The 21,693-nt window shown below is 42.5% G+C and overlaps 1 protein-coding gene across 4 annotated transcripts in view; it reads right to left on the reverse strand.

Moving 5' to 3' along the window:
* LOC104982765 (bifunctional 3'-phosphoadenosine 5'-phosphosulfate synthase 2) overlaps positions 1-18,819 on the reverse strand; it is a 95,019-nt gene extending 76,200 nt beyond the window's left edge. For 2 of the 4 annotated variants that reach the window (XM_010832187.1, XM_010832185.1), the window contains exon 1: positions 18,483-18,819. In XM_010832187.1, the coding sequence (XP_010830489.1) occupies positions 18,483-18,509 (27 nt within the window). In that variant the 5' untranslated portion in view covers positions 18,510-18,819. Of the gene's footprint in view, positions 1-18,191; positions 18,460-18,482 lie in introns of those variants that run through there. The other 2 variants (XM_010832186.1, XM_010832184.1) reach the window with 1 other exon arrangement.
* Between the last annotated feature and the right edge of the window lie 2,874 nt (positions 18,820-21,693).

Below are 21,693 nucleotides of genomic sequence, written 5' to 3' on the forward strand. Positions count from 1 at the left end.
GGAAAAGAACCTAAAAAAGAATATATATATATATATTTTTTATATATATATATATGCTTCCCTGGTGGCTCTCTCTCTCTCTCTCCCCCCCCAACTGTATGTATATGTGTATATATATATATATATACACACACATAAAACTGAATCACTTTGCTGCACACTTGAAACTAACACAACATTGTCAATCAACTATACTGCAATAAAAAATAAATTAGAAAAAAAGAATTGCACTAGCTTGAGTCATATAATCTTTTTAAACCTATTATCTATATTAAATCTGTTTTTTTCCCCCTCTCATTTACTGCATTAAGAATGAATAATCTCTGTGAAGATGTGTTATATAAGGCAAAGCATTATTAATTTTTAAGCTCAATGAGATATATGCTGCTGCTGCTGCTAAGTCGCTTCACTTGTGTCCAACTCTGTGCGACCCCATAGATGGCAGCCCACCAGGCTCCGCCATCCCTGGGATTCTCCAGGCAAGAACACTGGAGTGGGTTGCCATTTCCTTCTCCAATGCATGAAAGTGAAAAGTGAAAGTGAAGTTGCTCAGTCGTGTCCGACTCTTCGAGACCCCAGGGCCTGCAGCCTACCAGGCTTCTCCGTCCATGGGATTTTCCAGGCAAGAGTGCTGGAGTGGGGTGCTATTGCCTTCTCTGAGATATATAAAGTTGATCAAAATCCTTGATCAGGCAAACAAGGCAAGAAGTTTATTAGTGTGGGTGAAAAAGTCAGGATGGTTATAAATTAATTTGATTCATTTTAGTAAGTTGATTCATTTAGTAACTTCCCTGGTGGCTCAGATGGTAAAACATCTGCTTACAATGCGGGAGACCCAGGTTCAATCCCTGGGTAGGGAAGATCTCCTGGAGAAGGAAATGGCAACCCACTCTAGTACTCTTGCCTGGAAAATCCCATGGATGGAGGAGCCTGGTGGGCTACAGTCCATGGGGTTGCCAAGAGTCGGACACGACTGAGTGACTTCACTTTCTTTCTTTAGTAAGTTCAGATGATAGGCATGAAATATATAAATGAACAGCATTTCTGCTGATGAGGTCCTTATATGTATATCCCAGAAATGTTGGATTTATGCTGGCAAATCACATGGAAAGGCAGGCTTATTTTTGGAGAGTTCTTCCAACATGGATCTTTAATATTCAAAGCCATCAAATGTGACAAGAGACTCTTTTTAGATTTATTCCCATTGGGACACATTAGGTTCAACAGTAAGGTCTAGAGACTTGTATTATTAAGAATTATAAGCTACTTACTAAAATAAGCCACTCTCTTAATTGTGATTCAGGAATGGGGCAAATGTCCAGGGATAAATTGTAACCACAGCCAGGAACAACTGACTAAGAAAGAACGATCTCCAGGTTTTTCCAGAAAGCTGTCTGTTCATTAGGTAATGTTAAAATAGGACAAGGATGGCAAGTTTTTAAATATTGCAGCTGTACTATTTAATTTTAAATATTCCATGAGGAATGTGGCCATCACAAAAGTCCGAGTTAGCTCGTAAATGGCCTAGCATTTTTTGGGGAAAAAAAAATCTTTAAAGAGCAAAGAGCATTCTGAAGTAGGGAAAACCCATCTGTTACTAGCTAGCTGGAGGACCTCAGGCATGTCTCCATGCTCCACATTTGTATGGGGTAGGAAGTAAGCTAGGCGATGGTTCTCTAGCCAGGCCAGACCAAGGAACCTCTTACCCAAGTTTTGAAGAACCCCACACAGACCAATTCAATCCAGTTCTCTGGGAGTGGTGTCTAGGCATCAGTATTTTGTAAAGTTTAGCAGAGTTGAGAAACACCAGACTAGATAATCTCTAAGGTCCTCCTCAGATCTCAATAAAATAAGGAGAGAATTCAGAATTCCAGTACAACAAAAGGAACAGAAGAAAACATAAAAGTCATGCATTGTAAAGCAACTCCTAACCAGGGATGTTACACACAAATATTAGCACAGAATGAGACTTTCAAATGAACTGTGGCTTCATGAACAAAAAAATATGCTCATTAGTACAGACACCATCAACAAAAACATTCAGAACAGAACAATAGGAAAAGTATTATGTACTTAACATCTGGTGGCATTTGTATTTTTTATCCAATTCCAGATTTATGAAATATGAACATGTCCACCTCTGACCATTCAAAGACTCAAAGCTCTTTCCAATACAAACTAAACATCAAAGAGTGCGAAGCGGTAGATTTTTTTTTAATACTTATTTATTTATTTGGCTGCCTCAGGTCTGAGTTGTGACCTGTGGGATCTTTGCGTGTGGCGTGCAGGCTTAGCTGCCCCTTGGCGTGTGGGATCTTAACTTCCCAACCAGGGATCAAACTTTAGTCCTCTGCATTGGAAGGCGAATTCTTAACCACTAGACCACCAGGGAAGTCCCCGAAGTAGCAAATTTGTAATTCCTCACTGAAAAATGTCAAGAGTTGATGTGGCAAAAGCCAAGAGATTATTTTTATGAAGATTTGTACATTCCTTGCTTAATTGATGAAAGAGATAATTCTAAATGATGAGAGCCAGAATCAATACTAAGTCTAAGATTAGGACTAAGCACTGCAGGTTGATTCCTAAAAGTGATTCATTTGAACTGAGCCTCAAAAAAATAAAAAATAAAATAAACCCCTTCCCTCATGTGGATCTTCTATCATGGATTTTAGCTAACAAGGGCCTGAGTTTCTAAACTGCTTATTAGACATGAACCTTGTCTGGACTTCTGTGAACCCTCTGGAACTGCTTGTAAAAACTGTGTGTGTGGGCCTACATGGGTGTGCCCATGTACAGAACTTTCTTGTCCTTTTAGAATAATTCCTTTGGTGGTCTATTGCCCCTTCTCAGAAAAATGTTTTTAAATGCATAAAATAAAACACAAAGGATTGCAAAGGAAAAAATGAATTACAGTTATCAATTAAGAAAAAATTACAGGGTGGTAATAAATACACTTCTTTATCAGATATTAAATAAAAAGATTCTGATGTTTAGATGGGCAGCTATAATAATTATCTTATTTTCAGAGAAATAAAGAACACAGAAATTTTCATGACATCAGACACATAAGCAACAACCTATGGGATCTGAAAATATCTGTGCCTTCTATTGCTGACATAATCATAAGCACTATTAATAATGTGATGATTTGTTGTCTGTGATCATCACTGAAGGAGGTGATAAATTTCTATTATAGGTTATAAAAATAATTTCTCCATCCAAGTTCACAACCCTCCTAAGTCCTCTGGACTCTAGATGAACATCTGATCTATGTCTTTATCCAACTTCAGGGGGTTTGCTGATAAGCCTGCAGCAAGGACAGATCATTAGGCCACAAAGCACTTAATAAGCATTTTCAGGATTGGTTTCCATAAGGTCCTACAGACACAGAGCCCTGGAAAGTCATAGAACAGTAGGGAAAAGGTACAGAGTTCTCTTAGATGAGACCATAAGGAATGCTCTGTGAGTTTCTGGAGCTGAAGTTTCAGTACATCTTATTTTTAATTTAATATACATATATTTTTAAAAGATTTTTTTACAGTCTATTGAATTTGTGACAATATTGCTTCTGCTTTATGCTTTGGATTTTTTGTCCATGAGGCATAGATGATCTTAGCTCCCTGACCAGAGATCGAACCCATACCCACTATATTGGAAGGCAAAGTCTTAACCACTGGACTGCTAGGTAAATCCCTTTAATATATATTTTAATGTTCTTAATATATGTGTCGTGTTTAATATACGTTCATGACTTACTAGATCCATAAAGTGTAGCACAGCCTCACTTCTGAGTGGACGTGGAAAAGAAAAGAAAAAGCAACACAGGGGCATAAAGTGAGTGATACCAAGCACGAAACTGGCACAAAAATAGGAAATGAGCCACAAACCCACTTCCGAGCTTTCTGGCAGGTGGACTGACCTGGACAGTCATGGAATGTACAGGTCCCAAAGGATTATACAAAAAAAAAAAAAAGAAATCCTCAGAAAAAATACAACTTTTCTGCTATTGATACTAAGACTGAATAGAAATTTCTTCCACAGATATTTATAAAGAGTATATCATGTGTTGTAATTAGTGAACAATATTTTCAATGGTATCATTAATGGAGACATAACAATGAGTTCCCCAGAACTTTTTAAAAATCGTTCTTAGCTTACAGGTTATACCAAAATTGTGTGGGCTGGATTTGGCCACAGGACTGAATTTCTTAACTCCTGGTCTACAGGATCAAGTTAGATATCTCCTTGACTCTTGTATCCTTCACTTTCCTCAAGCCCGTGTCTGTATCAGCTTTTTAAGGTAATAACTCTTTCTGTATTTTATAGCAACTATACACAGATCCAAGCAGGGTGCTATCATGTAGACATACTTCAAAATTTTTATGTCTCATGGAAATAAGAAGGTAATCCAGCATGAATTAGCTGCAAAGAAATGGTTTAGTTTCCAGTCTCATTAAAATAAACATATACATCACATCAAAATAAAGGTAGAAAAATTTTAACGTATAACCTTCTCTATTTCAGGGATCACATGCTAGTTTTGTAGGTAAATGTAAAAAAAAAAAGGGTATAATGAGCTGAATCACTTAATTCATCTATTATAGTGTTTACAGCACCAGCGTTCAAAAGGAAAATGAGGCTATATGGTGTTTCACAGCACACAATCATCTTGTGTGATCACAATAAGAAAGACTTCATTCCAAATATCATTCAGGTGTCCCTGAGCTTCTCTCTGTTCTGAGACTAAACGAAGTACTAGGCCAACTAAACTCGGCAAGCTTGGGTTGTCTCTATTATTATATGGGCTCACAAGAAGGCCTTAGGGAATTTTTAACATCGCTTTATTTTAGTAAAGATTTATAATACTTATACCCACCTATTCCAGAGAGTTGCTAGGATAATTAAGAAGAATTCATGAAAAAGCCTTGATGAGTATGATGAAAGAAAGGTATCATGAATACCCAGAGGAACCTCGCTGTAATTCTGGGAGGTGGCGGTTACCCTCATGGAAACACAACACATACCAAATGGAGTCCCCTAGAAATGTGTAACTACCTTCAGAAGACGCTCTGAACCACACAAGTATAGTGTTCAGCACAGGTCTTAGCTGCCCTTCTAAACACCAGCCCTGTAAATGTTCCGCTGAAGGCTGTGTTTCATTACCTCAGTGTATTTTCTTCATATTCTTTTGCAATTTGTTCTGGTAATGAGCCTGTGTATACGACACAGGCTCCTTGAACCATGAAAGATTAAAATTCTGTGCTGAGCTGGGGAAATGTCAGTGAAACCTCTAGTACATCTAGAGAACAGGCCCGTAGCTTGTGGGGCTTTGGGAACTTATAACTCATGAATGCTCAACTGTGCAGCTCCCACATAATGAACAAGGCCAGGTCGAGTTACATGTAAGTCACTGTGATTATTTCTAAGGACACTTATTCCTGAGTATATGCATTCACCCACTAGAACACTGAAGCTTTGTATTATTGAGGTGAAATGCTGGGTTCAGTTCCAAACACTACCATTCTAAAAATGGCTGCAGAGCCTCCTCCAGACTAACATTTATTGCCTTTTAACAGCATTTGCTCAAATCCACATCTTTTAAAGATTACACACAACATTCCAAAAAGCCCCTGAGGAAAGTCACTTTCAAAGCGACTGCCTCATCTTCTCAGTTTCTTCACTGCGTTCATCTGCATCCACAAAGACAGTTTACATGTATGTTTCAATCATCAGAATAATCTTCATTTTGACAATTGTAGCGTACATGACATCTGTTACATTAACAGATGAAAGAGATAAGAATGATTGAAAACAGGGCCTTAGAATTAGGAGGGAGCCAGCCCTGCCACTTGCACTGGCACCTCCTAAGGCAAGTTATTTCATATCAGTAAGCTTTACTGCCAGAGAAGGCAACGGCACCCCACTCCAGTACTCTTGCCTGGAAAATCCCATGGACGGAGGAGCCTGGTGGGCTGCAGTCCATGGGGTCGCTAAGAGTCGGACACGACTGAGCATCTTCACTTTCACTTTTGACTTTCATGCATTGGAGAAGGAAATGGCAACCCGCTCCAGTGTTCTTGCCTGGAGAATCCCAGGGACAGGGAAGCCTGGTGGGCTGCCATCTATGGGGTCGCACAGAGTCAGACACGACTGAAGTGACTTAGCATACTTACTAAGCTGTACTGCTCTCAACTATAAAATGTGGATAAGAACATTAACTACTCCATAGGTTACTATGAGGAGGACATGAGGGGCTGCATCGAAAGTCCCTGAATAAATGCTTATTCCCTCCTCCTATTTAGAAACCTAGCTGGACCAACAAGTTTCCTTCCTCAACCTTGAGGGATCTAGCTACCATATGACCCTGCAATCCCACTCCCGGGCATATACCCAGAGAAAAACGTGATCTGAAAGGATACGTGCAGCCCAATGTTGATTGCAGCACTGTTTACGACAGCCAAGACATGGAAGCAACCTAAACGTCCATTGACAGAGGAATGGATAAAGAAGATGTGGTACAAATATACAATGGAATATTATTCAGCTATTAAAAAGGGTGAAATAATGCCATTTGCAGCGACATGGATGGACCTAGAGAGTGTCATGTTGAGTGAAATGAGTCAGAGAATAAGATACATCGTTATGACATCCCCTATATACAGAATCTACAAAGAAATGATACAAATGAACTTCTCTACAAAACAGACTCACAGACTTAGAGAATGAATTTATGGTTGCTGGAAGAAAGGGTGGGAGGAAGGGATAGTTAGGGAATTTGGGATGGACATGTACATACTGCTATATTTAAAATGGATAACCAAAAAGGTCTTACTGTATAGCACAGGGAACTCTGCTCAATGTTATGTGGCAGCCTGGATGGGAGGAGAGTTTGGGGGAGAATGGATACATGTATATGTATGGCTGAGTCTGGTTGCTGTCCACCTGAAACTATCATGATATTGTTAATTGGCTATATTCCAAAATTAGATACTTTAAAATTTTTATCTTTGAAGAAAATAATGTCAAAAATGAAAAGAAAGGGGGAGATAACACATATTTTGTATTCTTTCTTCAAAGAGACTTTAAAATGTTTAGTGTATTTGAGAGCTAAGAAAAATACTTGTATAAAGGGAAATCTCTGAAGTTTTATCTTTTTAGCCTGTTCATGTTGTCAATAAAATGGAGATTTGAGTGAAAAAAAAAATAAAAGGAATACATATCATAGTGGGAAGTGTAAAGGACTTATTAAACCAGAGCCTCAACACTGAGAAGAAAATAAAAGAAACCCGGTGTTTATTATGACCGGATTTTTCCATTCACTGAACAGCTAAGCAGAGGCAACACATCCTTCAGACAGAATTTTGGATCCAAGGTGTCTCACACTGTGAAACAATGGATTTTGTGGTTTAATTTCCATTTGTTACTACCACTCCTGTTATTTAAATAAGGTTGTTTAGTCACTAAGTTGCCTCCAACTCTTTTGAGACCCCATGGACTGTAAGCCCAATGGGCCCCTCTGTCCATGGGATTTCCCAGGCAAGAATACTGAAATGGGTTACCATTTCCTTCTCCAGGGGATCTTCCCAAGGCAGGGATTGAACCCGAGTCTCCTGCTTGGCAGGCGGTTTCTTTACCACTGAACCATCTGGGAGTCCCCTTTAAATGAAGTCACTAAGTCGTGTCTCTCGCAATCTCAGGGACAATAGCCCACTAGGCTCCTCTGTCGATAGAATTCTCCAGGCAAGGATACTGGAGTGGGTTGCCATTTCCTTCTCCTTTAAATGAGGTAACCTCTCTCTGTTAAAAGACTTCCATTTCAGCCCCTACAATCACAGGCAGCCAATGCTGCTCTCTTCCCTGTGAGCATGGGCTCTGGCCCTCTTAACACCATGGTCTTCTGACAGTCTGAATCCAGGCCCTCCTAGAAGTGGTCACTGTGGCTATGGCTCAGGATTGCTGAAATCTTAAACTTTTCCAACTTATGATGACAGAATGAGACAAACTCCCCCAAACATTCCTTCCAAACATCTTGGAAACTGTCATTCACGATCTCACAATTTCCAGGCACTCCTCATTGGTCCCCAGTGAAAATGGAAGCATTATCTGGTTTGCCAACATCCTTAAGCCTTGACTTCCAGCTAGGTCAAATTTTTATTTTGTGAAAAACACACGGGTGGCCTGGTTTCCTTTTATCATCGACAAATCACAGTTACAACTTGGCTCAGGTATTAGGAGCTTTAGTGGAAACAAATCATTCCGTTCACATTTGTTGAATACTGACCCAGTGGTAAAACTAGGCAATAAAAACTATTACCCCTACTTGTTGAGTCTGAGCACAAAGAAAATTTACTTTCCAATTATTCGCTTTATGTCACCATAAGGAAAGAAATGTGTGTGACCACAAGGGTAACATGCGTTTGCAAATATGTGCCATTTCCTCTTTTTACAAAAGTGCTGGGGCATGTCTCTTAATAGAATTCAGTATTACTATCTTGAGATATTAGCAGTAGGCAGCTGCCAAAACATTTCACAAATGAAACAGTAGTATATTACTAGTTGCCTAATCCTGCTGCGTTTGCTTCTCGGCGTTTGTCTCATTCCCTCTATGAAATAAACAACTTATTAACTACAGAGCAGCTAATAAGATTTTAGCTTCTCCTGTGGGGAACTCTCTAAAGCCTTATTTCGGTTAAATGAGTTCCCTCCTGACTATTTGCTCACCAACTTCCTTCAGGAGACCGTGAGGACTACATGAGTTAATGCACAGGCCAAGCTGTGAAACGGTGCCTGCCACATCATAAGGGGTCAACTCAGATGATAAACAAGTCACAACACAGTAGGAATTTTCTAACAAAACATGTTCTAAAAATTGAAACTCCTGGTAAATATGCAAATTCCATAGAGAGAATTTTAATATCTATGTTTATTAGTTCTCATTCACATGGTGAATTTAAACACAATAGATGAATGTAAGTTTTTTATTTTATTTTGGTTTTTTTTTTTTTTAGTAAATACTTCGGAGAAGGCAATGGCACCCCACTCCAGTACTCTTGCCTGGAAAATCCCATGGACGGAGGAGCCTGGTGGGCTGCAGTCCATGGAGTTGCAAAGAGTCAGACACAGCTGAGTGACTTCACTTTCACTTTTCACTTTCATGCATTGGAGAAGGAAATGGCAACCCGCTCCAGTGTTTTTGCCTGGAGAATCCCAGGGATGGGGGAGCCTGGTGAGCTGCCGTCTATGAGGTCGCACAGAGCTGGACACGACTAAAGCGACCTAGCAGTAGCAGCAGCAGCAACTACTTAAAGCATTGTTGTATTAGTGACACAATGGCCCAACAGCTGTACTTATTCATACTATTTAAGAAAAGAATATTGGAACTCAGCAATTTAGGTAGATTTAGTTGGCTGAACCACACAGTTAGGTGTAACCAACTTCACGGTACTTCATGAACTTAGAAAACAATGGAAATGAATGGATTAAGAGATAAAACTGGAAATTCTACGGCAAGAACTGAGGATTCAGTGTACAACTGAATTTGCCTGAAATTTTGCCTAATATAAATTTATCTGTATTGCACACTATGCAATCATTACTATCTTTTTTTCTCTTTTTTTGATAAAATGGTTAAACTATTTGAGAAGGCTTAAGAAAGAGTGAATGAGGTTGAGGAGCTTAAGAGGGTATAAGTTGAATTTTCTAAAGAGAAACAGACTGGACCATTAAACATATTCCAAAATGGTCAATTACATTTTTTTCTCTTTTTTAAAAATTTATTTATTCATTCATTTTGGCCATGCCTCACAGCATGTGAGATCTTAGGTTCCCTGACTAGGGATCAAACCTGTGTACCCTGCAGTGGAAGCATGGAATCTTAACCACTGGACCAACAGGGTAGTTCATTTTTCAAACACTTCTCTCTGGTCCATGCTTTCTATCTTCAGATTATCAGAACAAGATGCTACAGCTAAATTAAAGTATAACTGTGATTCACTGATAACCAACTTGGAAGTTTTTTGTGTTTTTTTTTTAATTTATGGAAAATAGTACCCAGTATGTAAAAGAAAAGACAGAGCTACAGAAAATGGGCAAGGCCTCTTTTGAAGGGCATGCCAAAAAGAGAAAAGTGTTAGGCCTATAGTTATATGAGGAGAGTTCCAGCTCAGTGGTGGTATCACCACCAGCTGGCCAGGAAGATGGTCATGTGCCTCAGCAAAGCTCTGTGTCTCAACCTGTATGGCTTGGAGATGAGCTCTTCATTTTCCTCCCAGAAGGAAAATGCTAGGGGTCTTAGGGAAAAAAACACATTTTTAAAGTAGGAACAACTTGAATAAAAAGTAAATAATATAAAATTTTAATTTGGGGGAGAAAAAGATTTTTTAAATGTATGAAAAATCAGTTGAGAATTTTATTGCTTTGGCTCAAGGCCACTGTAATACTGACTGGGCAGAAGGTTGGAAGAATATAAAGTTTGTGGGTGGGGTGTTGCAATTAGAAAAAAGTAAATGCTATGTTTAGAGTAGTTTAAAGACTGTATTTGAACAATCTAAAAAACTATAATTAACGAATATAAGGCTTTGGTAGCTCTGGTAAATTATGGCAAGCACAGGTCCTGGTTGGGTCATTTAAAAAATATCTGTTGAGTAAATGAAGTGAACAAATTCATAAGTGAGGATCAGACAGGAAATAAAAAGAAAGGTTTTCAGAGCCCTTGAAGGAAAACAAAATGGGATCATAGTAGAGGACCAAAAGTTAATTCAGGTTTTTAACAGTAAGAAATATATGAAAATAAAAGTCATCACCAACATCTTAGTTGCTTATTTTGCTAAAAGTTGAGAAAGCACGAATTACCCACAAATAAATGTTTGGGGAAGGTATAGATGAATGAGGTAATGGAGACAGAATCTTCACTGTAGGTGGTTTAAGTCTCCAAACAAAGTCTGCAAATAATTTTTCAAGCCCACACTTGGCACACATTAAAAAGAAAAGAAAAAGTAATTGTACTATTAGACTGGACATAGATGCTTGGTAGATAAAAATCCGTATTTTTTTAATAAAACATACAAAGATGTTAACTATATATTTAAAACAAATACTAACCTAGCATAGAAATGATCACTTTTCATGATTAGCATTTGATATATTTTGGGGAAGTTTTATAACAGGTAACTTTTTTTTTTTTTACCAAAATTTATTTGGTGCTAGACAGATTGAGCTTGCCATGTTCATGCTGCAGTCATGTTTTCACAATACCAGTAATAGCAAAATCCACTTTAGGAGTAAAAGTAAAGTGCAGAAAGAGCTTCTGATTAGATTTTAAAGGAAGTCACATCAGCCAACTGATGAACGTCAGTTTACACACCATGTGTTATCAGAGGCAAGAGGTCAGGTTTTAATACAATGGTTCTTTTGCAGATAGAAAAAGATATTTCTATCTTGTGTGCCAATTTATTCTAAATTGAAAAGAAATATTTAATGATCAAAAGGCAGGAAAGAGGAACAAGAAGACCACATTTGTAAGGAACCCAATGTTAATGTTAAATAACCTTTCTGAAAAAGCTCTATTTAATATTTATTAGAAGCAGAAGGAGCTCAGATGCCAGTGTGAGTCTGAGAAGGGGAGTGGTGTTCTCGGCCCGGTGCTGGGCTTGGGGTAAGAGGAATCAACTAGCTTTGGGGACTCTGAGAGGAGCGGGCACTGGTTGTGCTTCTGATCTTCGACAGACCCCCTAGGGAGGGGAAGCAGGAATAGACTCGAGAGCCCCTAGAGCTGCTCAAAGTCCCAGCATGGTCACACCGGAGTAGGAGCGCAGCTCTCACCCTTCTGGAAGTCAGGGGACAACATCAGATATCTTAGATAGCCTCACTGAGTTACCCCAAGAGCTGCAGTGCAGTGACCTCAGGGTACCCACAAGAGCATGGGAGAAGCCAAGAGAGGTGTTGAACTGAAGGGGCTTTCAGACAGGAATGCACTTGACCTGGACCAGCAACTGAGGATGAGACAGGACAATGCACAGCTCTAAGGATGTCCATATAGGCAGAAACTTTAAGATAAGGTGAGCACCAACCCCCCTCTCTCCCTAGCCCAGACTTCAGCACTTTGTAGGGGAAGAAAGGATTCAATTAAATATTTCTGACTAGCAACCCAACTTAAGTTTACTTGTTCTGAAAGTACTCCTTTTATAAGTGTTATAGGTATAAGGGAAAGGTATGCTATACACATCGTGCTGCTGCTAAGTCGCTTCAGTTGTGTCTGACTCTGTGCGACCCCACAGATGGCAGCCCACCAGGCTCCCCGGTCCCTGGGATCCTCCAGGCAAGAATATTGGAGTGAGTTGCTATTTCCTTCTCCAATGCATGAAAGTGAAAATGAAAGTGAAGTTGCTCAGTCGTCTCCAACTCCTAGTGACCCCATGGACTGCAGCCCACCAGGCTCCTCTGTCCATGGGATTTGCCAGGCAAGAGTACTGGAGTGGGGTGCCATCGCCTTCTCTATATACACATCATAAGTTAATGATAATCAGGAATTGAGAAAAGGCAGAGATTTTTGTTTCCACCAATGCTGGTTTTAGCTTAAACCATCCAAACTTTCCATAAAAACAAATTTAAAATGCAGGTTATGGGGACTTCCCTAATAGTCCAGTGGTTAAAACTTCCCCTTCCAATGCAGGGGCTGTGGGTTCAATCCCTGGTTAGAGAGGTAATATCTCATATACCTTGTGGCAAAAAAACCAACACATAAAACAGAAGCAATATTGTTACAAATTCAATAAAGGCTTCAGAAAAATTAAAAAATAAAATTCAGGTTATAATATAAAATAACCTAATTAGAAACATCAAATAGCCAATAAGATAGTAAGGAACCACCTGGCCAAAATCTGCAGGAAAGCCAGAACCTCAGATGTAAGCAAGCACAAGGGGCTTCTGCACTGATTTTGACAACCTCACGGGGGAGGTGAAAGAGACAACAAAGCCTCGAACATACCCAAGTGTGGAGAATAAAAAGGCTTTTGTCTACCGTAAGCTGAGGTTCCTAAGAGTCACCCCCTAAAATAAGATTGAACCAGAATTAAGTCACTTCCCACTCCAAGAGACTGCAGGGACAGCTGCCTTGACACGGAAAGGCTACAAAAGGGGAGGGGTGGGGTTGGTGGGCCATGAGAACTCGAGTGCACAAGTCGGTCCCTGTGTGTAAAAGTGCAACTCAAATTGTCATCACCTGGGTGGTCTAAAAACCTTTAAGTGGTACCTTTAGGTTAAAGGGGGCTTCCCAGGTGGCTCAGTGGGTAAAGAATCTGCCTGCATTGCAGGAGATACAAGGGACGCGGATTGGATCCCCAGAGTTGGGAAGATCTCCTGGAGAAGGGCAGGGCCACCCACTCCAGTATTCTTTCCCGGAGAATCCCCAAAGTGGTGCCAGAGTTGTAGTGTCACCAGGCATCTGGCAGAAACAAACGTAGCTCCTCTGGGGTGGGGTGGGGAGGTAATTCACTCTCAGCCTCAAGAATCCCTACGGGTAAGTTTTCAGTGGTAATGATGGATTTCCAGGCGAAAATGAGCCAGCACATGAGAGCAGACAGACAAGAGGGGCTGGGAGAAATCTAACAATAGAGATGTCCAAAAACAAATTCACCCACGAATCAATTTTATAGCCTAATATGGAAAAAATATTTACTGAGCACCTACTCTGTGCCAGGCTGTATGTAAGATTGCTGAGATAACATGTCATGAGCAAAGCATCCAAGTGATGAAAGGTTAGTTGAAATGGTATTACATGTATATTTACTTTCACTTTTTGTGTTTTCTGAAGACTTCCAAACACGAAGACAGTGCCCATTATTATTTAGTGACAGGTTTTGAAATAAACAGTAATCTAAGGCCAAGATTGACATCACTGATTCCTTTCTCAGACTCTCATTCCCTCAGGTTTCCAGGCTTGAGTTCAGTCTAATTATCCCCTCGGCAAACCAGATAACCACGCACACGAACAGGAAGACAAAGGGCTGAAAGATAAAGATAACTATCTCAGAGACATAAAACTCATAGTTAGCTACATTTATCTTTAACGGCAAAAGTCCAAAGAGATGGTCGTGGAATAACAGCATGAATCGGACAACATTAATTTTAAGATAAATCTGGAAATAGCTGAAGGTGCAGGAAGGGTGGAGAGGAGTTGGTCTAATATTTACTGGTATAAAGATTGCCTTTCTTGGCCAAGGTTGTTGACAAAATCTTGCTGATTATTTGGGTTTCTCTGGTAAGTCTGCACTGATCATCAACCTTTATCTTCTTCTTCTTTTTTTAAATTAATTATTTATTTTAAATGAAACAAAGATGAATATTTTTAATCATAAAAGGTACAATTCACAAAGAAGATAGACATGATAAATCATTAGATACCTTAACAACAAAGAAACAAAGATACATAAAGCAAAAATCAAAAGAAAGAACTGAATCATCAGTTCAGTTTGGTTGAGTAGCTCAGTCATGTCCGACTCTTTGTGACCCCATGAATTGAAGCATGCCAGGCCTCCCTGTCCATCACCAATTCCCAGAGTTCACTCAAACTCACGTCCATCGAGTATCTTCTATTCAGCTTTTTACAATTAGAATTCAAGTCATCACCTCTCCACTTCTGTATTTGTTTGCTGTCATTAGATATTCTGATGGTTGTCATTTACTGAGCCTTTGGAATGATCTGACCTGTACATTCTTCTCCTTGCTGGGCAAACCAAGACAATATGGTGTAATACAAAATAGTAACAGTAGCGACTGCATATGGGTCTAGGGCTGAGCGAGCCAGTGTTTAGGAGCTATTTACTCTTCACAGTGACTGTAAGGGGCAGGTCCTTATGGATGAGAAAATTTATGGGCCTGAGAAATAGAGGGACTAAAAGGAGCAGGAACTTCAAAGTTGGACAAACTGGAATTTAGTTTCCCAACCAGGGATCGAACACGTATGTGCCCCTTGCAATGGAAGCATGGAGTCTTAACCACTGGACCACTGTTGAAGTCCCTGGACAAACTTGAATTTAAATCCTAAACTGCTGCTGGCATTTCTCCTCTCCTAGAGGTGAGGCTCCATTTTCTGGGTAAAGGCTGCTGTAAGGATGAGGCAAAGGGCCTGGACTCTGGGAAGTACTTGTTTCTCCTTCCTTCCAGTTGGAAATTCATGTCTTGCCTCACACAGTATCTTAAAATAGTTTTAAAAGTAGCCACTTCCAGGAAGATAATGTGATATTGTACAGAATCTTTAAAATAATAAAAGATGAATAATGGCTTACATTTATGGGGAGTTTTAACTTTTCAATAGCTCTTCACTCCCTCCCAAACACTGGCTTCTTTGACCCTTTGGGAAATACTTTAATATCTCAGTTGACTTTCTCAGAATTTTCAGATTGGTTGTCTCCAGGACATAATAACATTGTCTGTGGACCTTGAAAAATGCTAATCCAGGAAATGATTCAAGAAGAAAGGACCAGGCCTTTGCGTCTCTTTCCATCCTCTGGCTCTGTCTGCCTCCTTCCTTCTCCTGGGATTGATGTGTGTGTCAAGGGGATGGGAGGTGGCCAAGTTCGGAGGGAAGTCAAGGAGGGAAGTCAAGGGTAGCGGGGAGGGCTGTGACACCTAGCTGTCTTTGGTTTCCATGGTAAAGATGCCTAACACAGCAGGAATGTACTACCTTCCCTCATAACAGAACTTTTCCTTTTTTATTTTTTCAAGTTTGTGAGAAAATTATCTTACATTCTCACATTTAAACCAGAACTACTTACTCTTCTTAGAGTAGTCTGAACTGAAAGGCTATATTCATCCAGAGAGTGAGGCAAAAAAAAAAAAAAAATCTGGGGACAATGTGTTCACCCTAGTAGACTGTCTGGCACACAGTAGGGGCTCAACAAATATTTAGAGTGACTGCAGTCACTGGGGTGTGAATTGACATCCTCAGTTGACAATACAGAAAATAAGGCAATGATTTCTGTGAGTTTCTGAAAAAGATCAGAAACTCAGATCACAGACTCACTTCCAGGAAAGCTTCCTAGATCAGCAAGACTCATTTCTCAAATAATTGATTAGTTCAGAGGTCGCACATGTGGGCAGATTTTGTTTTGGCCTGCAAAATTTCAAAACACAGTTTGTGTTAACATTTAAAGCTTGAGAGATTTCAGATGCATTTACAGCTGCCTCGTTTTACCCAATAGGATCTATCTGGCGCTTTGGGGGACTTGTACTGGTCCCCTGGGTTATAATCATGTCAGCTATATAAAAGTTCCCAAGCTGTGCTAGCTGTTTTAGGTGTTAATTTAATCCTATGCAGAACACACAAACACACCTCAAAAAAAAAAAAAAACAGAGGGTTCTAAATGCCTAAGTACAAAAACCAAATCCTCTGGTCCTCAAGTTTCTCACTCTCTCTGTCTGTGCAGTTGCCGTGATTTGTGTGTAAAGCCTCTGTTTTCAAGCCTTTCATTTCACAGGCTCTTGCAGACTGGAGGCAAGAAAGGGAGAGATCACCTGCCCCTTCATTACTGATGCTTGAGAAAGCAATCTCATTTGGAAGGAATTCTTGATGCTAGCCGGAGGTAATAATTGAAACCTCACTGATAGAAGGGCTTCCCTGGTGGCTCAGAGGGTAAAGCGTCTGCCTGGAGACGGGGGTTCGATCCCTGGGTCAGGAAGATCCGCTGGAGAAGGAAATGGCACCCCACTCCAGTACTCTTGCCTGGAAAATCCCATAGACTGAGAAGCCTGGTAGGCTACAGTCCATGGGGTCACAAAGAGTCGGACACAACTGAGCCACTTCACTTCACTGCAAAGTGCCTCAGCAGCTTGTCGCTTAGAAGACACCATTTAGAATGTTACAGAAATTAATACAGAAATTAGATAGGAATAAAACACAAGTGATTTGCACTTAAGTGTTTTCAAATACAATACCAAGAGACTCCCCACTTTAAAATTGCTCCTATAAAGGGCAACAGAATCCTGACCATTCTCCCTTCTCAAATAGATGCCTCCTTCCTCCTGGGCCTTCCTGAGGGCTGTGTGGCCCCTGAAACCACAGAGCCCCCCTTTCCCTTGCGCTCAAGCCCACACTCCCAGCCTGTGTGTGCCCCCTCCTCTCCCCTTCCCCAATTTACGTTTTTTCATCTCTTCTGCCACAAAAACACCTCAAAGAGATTTCAGTGATTAAGTATTACATAATAGTAATAAAACATTTATTGACCACCTACTATGTGCCGAGCACAAATCTGTTTGAGAGAGGTCAGCCCCTTCCCTGATCTCCATAATCACCTGAGGCTTTCAGTCTGGTAGTTAAAAAAAGATGAGTGTTCAGCCATCAGAGACTGGCTTGCACACCACCCCTGGTGTGGCCCCAGTGCTGTCTATACGAGGCTCTTTCCAACTTTAAAAGAGTCTGTGATCATCGCTGCCATTTTTAAGGATGTAGAATTTACAGGAGCCCCTATCACTAAGTGGGAATGGCATTTTTCAACAACCTTCTATTTCCTACCTACAAATGGGGATGGCCCGGATTCATTGTGGATAAAACTGAACCTCCTCAAAACAGTCCGCTCATTTCACTCCCCCAAGCTGAGGAGCCCCCCACGCCACCCCACCTCCCATGGCTGAACTTAAGGTGCCATCCGATCCCAACAAGGAGCTAGAACCCTGCCAGTATGTAGAAAGGCAATTTCCCTCCCTCGTCTAGATAGCCGTACTGCTGCTGCTACTGCTAAATCGCTTCAGTCGTGTCCGACTCTGTTCGACCCCATAGACGGCCGCCCACCAGGCTCCCCAGTCCCTGTGATTCGCCGGGCAAGAACACTGGAGTGGGTTGCCATTTCCTTCTCCAATGCGTGAAAGTGAAGTTGCTCAGTCGTGTCCGACCCTCAGCGACCCCATGGACTGCAGCTCACCAGGCTCCTCCGCCCATGGGATTTTCCAGGCAAGAGTACTGGAGTGGGTGCCATTGCCTTCTCCCTTTATGAACGTCTGTCACTCAAGTCCACTCCAAGGAGGTTCCGTGGACAAAACCCCAATGACTGTCCCTGACGTGTCGCCAGCGTCCAGACCTGGCAGTACCGGGGTCCCCTCAGTCCCTCAACCCCCACCGCGTGGACCCGTGCGGAGTTCATTCAAAAGAAAAGACGGGTCTAGAAAAAGTTCTCGGGGGAAGAAAGGAAATTTCCCACCTCTGGACCTTTCTCTGGATGGGGACCCATGTCTCCGGCTCCGGAGGTCTAGCCCGGTCGTGACGACCCCACCGGGCGCAGGTTCCCTGCGGCGCGGGGCGGGGAGGGACTGCCCCGCGAGGGCTGCCCCGGGAATCCCGGCTCAGCCTCTCCCTCCTGCTTCCCTCCACCCCTTCCTCCTCCCCGCGCCCCAGCCTCCGCGCCGGGGCTGCTCGCCTCCTCCCGGGGAGGATGGGATCCGAGCGTCCGGGGCCGAGAGCGGAGGAGGAAGGCAGACGACTGGCAGCCTACCGTCTTCTGCTTCTTAACCTCGGACATGCTGGCTGGCTACGGCGGTGCCCGGCGCGCTGGAACTCGGAGCCCAGCCCCTGGAGCGGAGGCTCTAGGACGATCGGGTGGCGGCGGCGGCGGCGGCGGCGGCGGCTGCCGGACTCCGGGGGAAGGAGGTATAAAAAGGCTCCACAGACACGTCGCACTTCCCTTGACCAGCCCCCTCCTCCTCCTCCTCCCGCCGCGCTCCTCTCCGCCCCGTCGGCTGGGCCAGCAGCGCCCAGCCCAGGGTACCCTGCCGCCGCCTGGGCGGGGTCCCGGGCCCAGCCCCCGACTCCCGGGAGCGGCTCCGCTGGGCCCGCCGAGGTTGGAGGCAGGACCTTGCGGCCGAAGGCGCGGACAGACACGCCCCGCGCGTAGTCGGAGGTCAAGTTCACTTCTCCCAGTTCCCACTCCCAGCGGGTGCCTGAGCGTCCCCTCACCTCTCACCCCACCCGTGCGCCTCTCAAGGAAGGCTTCCTGCCTCTGGGACCTGCTTGAAACCGCCAAGCTGGTCGTCAGGGTCCTCCGTGGGCACCGCTGCCCCAGCTCGTCTTCCTGGGCAGTAATCACAGCGAGAGTTAACATTTTCTCATCCTCACTCTGCGCTCCGCTGACCTTTGCCTTAAGCCTCCTGCACCCCTCCCCCAGGCATCGAATCCTGCCTTCTCCCGTGAAGTAGTGGAGGCTTTCAGGCTTTCTCAAGATGATATTCCAAGTGAGGGGATTCACGCCCAGGCCCAGGTCAGCCTCCACTGTTAAGTCTTTCTGCACCAGCATCATCATCGATGACGCTGATGAAGAAATGTCGATGGGCAAGGCCGGCCTGCATCTTCTGCGCCAGGCCTGGGACTGAGGGGTCTACATGCAATCACTCCTTTGGAGCCCACAATATTTTCCTCCTGCTGCAGATGGGCGGGCTGAAGCGCTGCTCCTATTCACCAAGTTGAGTAAGCAAGCCCAGCCCCTGAAAGTGGTAAACAGTAGCCCAGCGGCTTGTTTCAATCCCTGTTCCAAACCTTTTCTTATAGTACTTCCCTGTGGTCAGCAACCAGGAAGGGCCCTGAGGAGGAAAAGTACGAGAAGGCCCAGTTGTCTTGGCTTATGGACTACATCCTAGGGCTTTAAAGTTTTATCAGAGGGCAGCTCTTTTAACTCAAATATCTGGGACAGTCAAAAGGAAGGAAGGAGAAGCTAGGATTAGGGACAACACCTTGAGGGCAGTCCCAAGGCCAACCCTTTGTACCTTAAGTCTGTGCACAATGTGACAAACAGATCAATGAGGGCCACACTGCCCATTCCAACTTTGGTCTTCCTTCTGTCAAAGGCTTGAAGTGATGGCCTAAGGAGGTGAGGACTGGAACTTTGCTTTCATATCCAATTGTACTTCTGGAAGACTGCCAGCTTTCCAGACAGACACTGAAGATCTGAGTATTCGTTCATTGACTGCCCTTCTCCATGGGGAAGTGGGAAAATAAATCAGGAGTCAGAAACCTAAATGGGAACTCGTATGTTTGTCCAGTCTTGAAATATCAGTGTATTTATTTTCTTACTCATTTAGAGTAAGCTGCCACCACTCCCTTCAACTGTGAGCAACTGGAGGGCAAATGCTGGGTTTGAGTTTCTGTTCTGCACACGAGCTAGCATGTTTGGATTTTATGGGGTTTAAACTGTAACATCTCATTCTAATTTTATTGAAAAAATCCTTTGGTATCAGTTCCAACCGTATTTTGAACTCTGCCAGATCCTGCCCTAAAAGAAAACTAAGTTTGGATAGAGAAATAGCAATTTTTATGTTTGGTTTACTTCATATTACGTCTTTCAAAGCTGAAACAGCACTTCCACGGTGGTCCAGTGGTTAAGAATCCACCTGCCAATGCGGGAGACATGGGTTCAATCCATAGTCTGGGAAGATTCCATGTGCTGAGGGGCAACTAAGCCTGTGCACCATGCCTACTGAGCCCACTCTCTAGAGCTAAAGCCCATGGGCTCTAGAGCCTGTGTTCTGCAACAAGAGATGCCACTGCATTGAGAAGCCCTGGCACCACAACTAGGGAATAACTCCTGCTCGCTACAACTAGAGAAAGCCTGCACAGCAGCCAAAACCCAGCACAGCCAATAAATAAATTTTTTTTTTTTTTTTAAGCTGAAACAGAAGGAAGTCAAGTGTAACTGTAAGGGTAACTTCCCGGAAAAGGAATATGTGATTGTTTAGACCCGGGGGAGGTTTTGAGATCATTTATCCAGTTTCCCTCTCCATGCTGAGAGAGGAAAGGTGAGCTGTCTGGTCACCATCAGGAGCCGTGCTCAGTCTCAAATCTCGGTCACTTGGCTCCCCAGATGCAGTGAATCACTTAGCCTCTAGGTCAATTATTTCAAAGCCCGCATGATAATTATAAACTGGACTGTTTTATCTTGTTTCAGATTTATTTAATTCTCAGAGTACTTTGGAACAGATATTCTTTCATTGCTTCCAAAGACTTGTGGAAATAGGATGCCTCAGCTCCCTTGGACCCAAACTGCATTAAGATCCTTTCACTTCATAGATCATCAGTGTAGTTGTAACTCAGCCTGACAACCCATTGAAAAGTAAAATAATCGTTCTTTTTTATTTTTCCAAGGTCTTTCTTTTAATGGTGATGTTTGGAATTCTTTTTCATCTTACTATGCTCTTTCTTCTGGGAGAGGACACTGCTTCACAAAGATATGAGCAACTAGCACTTACGTTTTGAAATCTGTGACTCTAGCACATCAGAACTGGAGAAGACTCATTCAGGGAAGGAAGGCAGGATTGAGATCTGTCTAGTCATCTGGACACAGTCTCCGTAACTTTCTCAGTAGTGTTGCCTGTGAGACTCCACTGTAAGACACTGTGGCCTGCTGGTATCAATTTAAAATCCTTGATGCTGGTCGTGACATTTGCACGAGGATAGTAAGCTTTTCTTCCTATTTTCTTTTCTTTTTTTTTTCCCTTCCAGGACTTGGCTTGGCTTTAATAACTAACTTAATGAGGTGGTGATTACTACTTGGGCTTTTCATTATTTAGAAACAATGGAGTCAACTTCCCCAAATAAACAAGGGAAACACATATACAAAGTGAGATGTTTATGCCACAGATTCTCCAATACACTTTGCCTCTGCTAAGTCACTTCAGTCGTGTCCGACTCTGTGCGACTCCATAGATGGCAGCCCA

This window comes from Bison bison, unplaced genomic scaffold (assembly GCF_000754665.1).
Source record: "Bison bison bison isolate TAMUID 2011002044 unplaced genomic scaffold, Bison_UMD1.0 scf7180017860456, whole genome shotgun sequence".
In the NCBI taxonomy this organism is placed as follows: domain Eukaryota; kingdom Metazoa; phylum Chordata; class Mammalia; order Artiodactyla; family Bovidae; genus Bison; species Bison bison.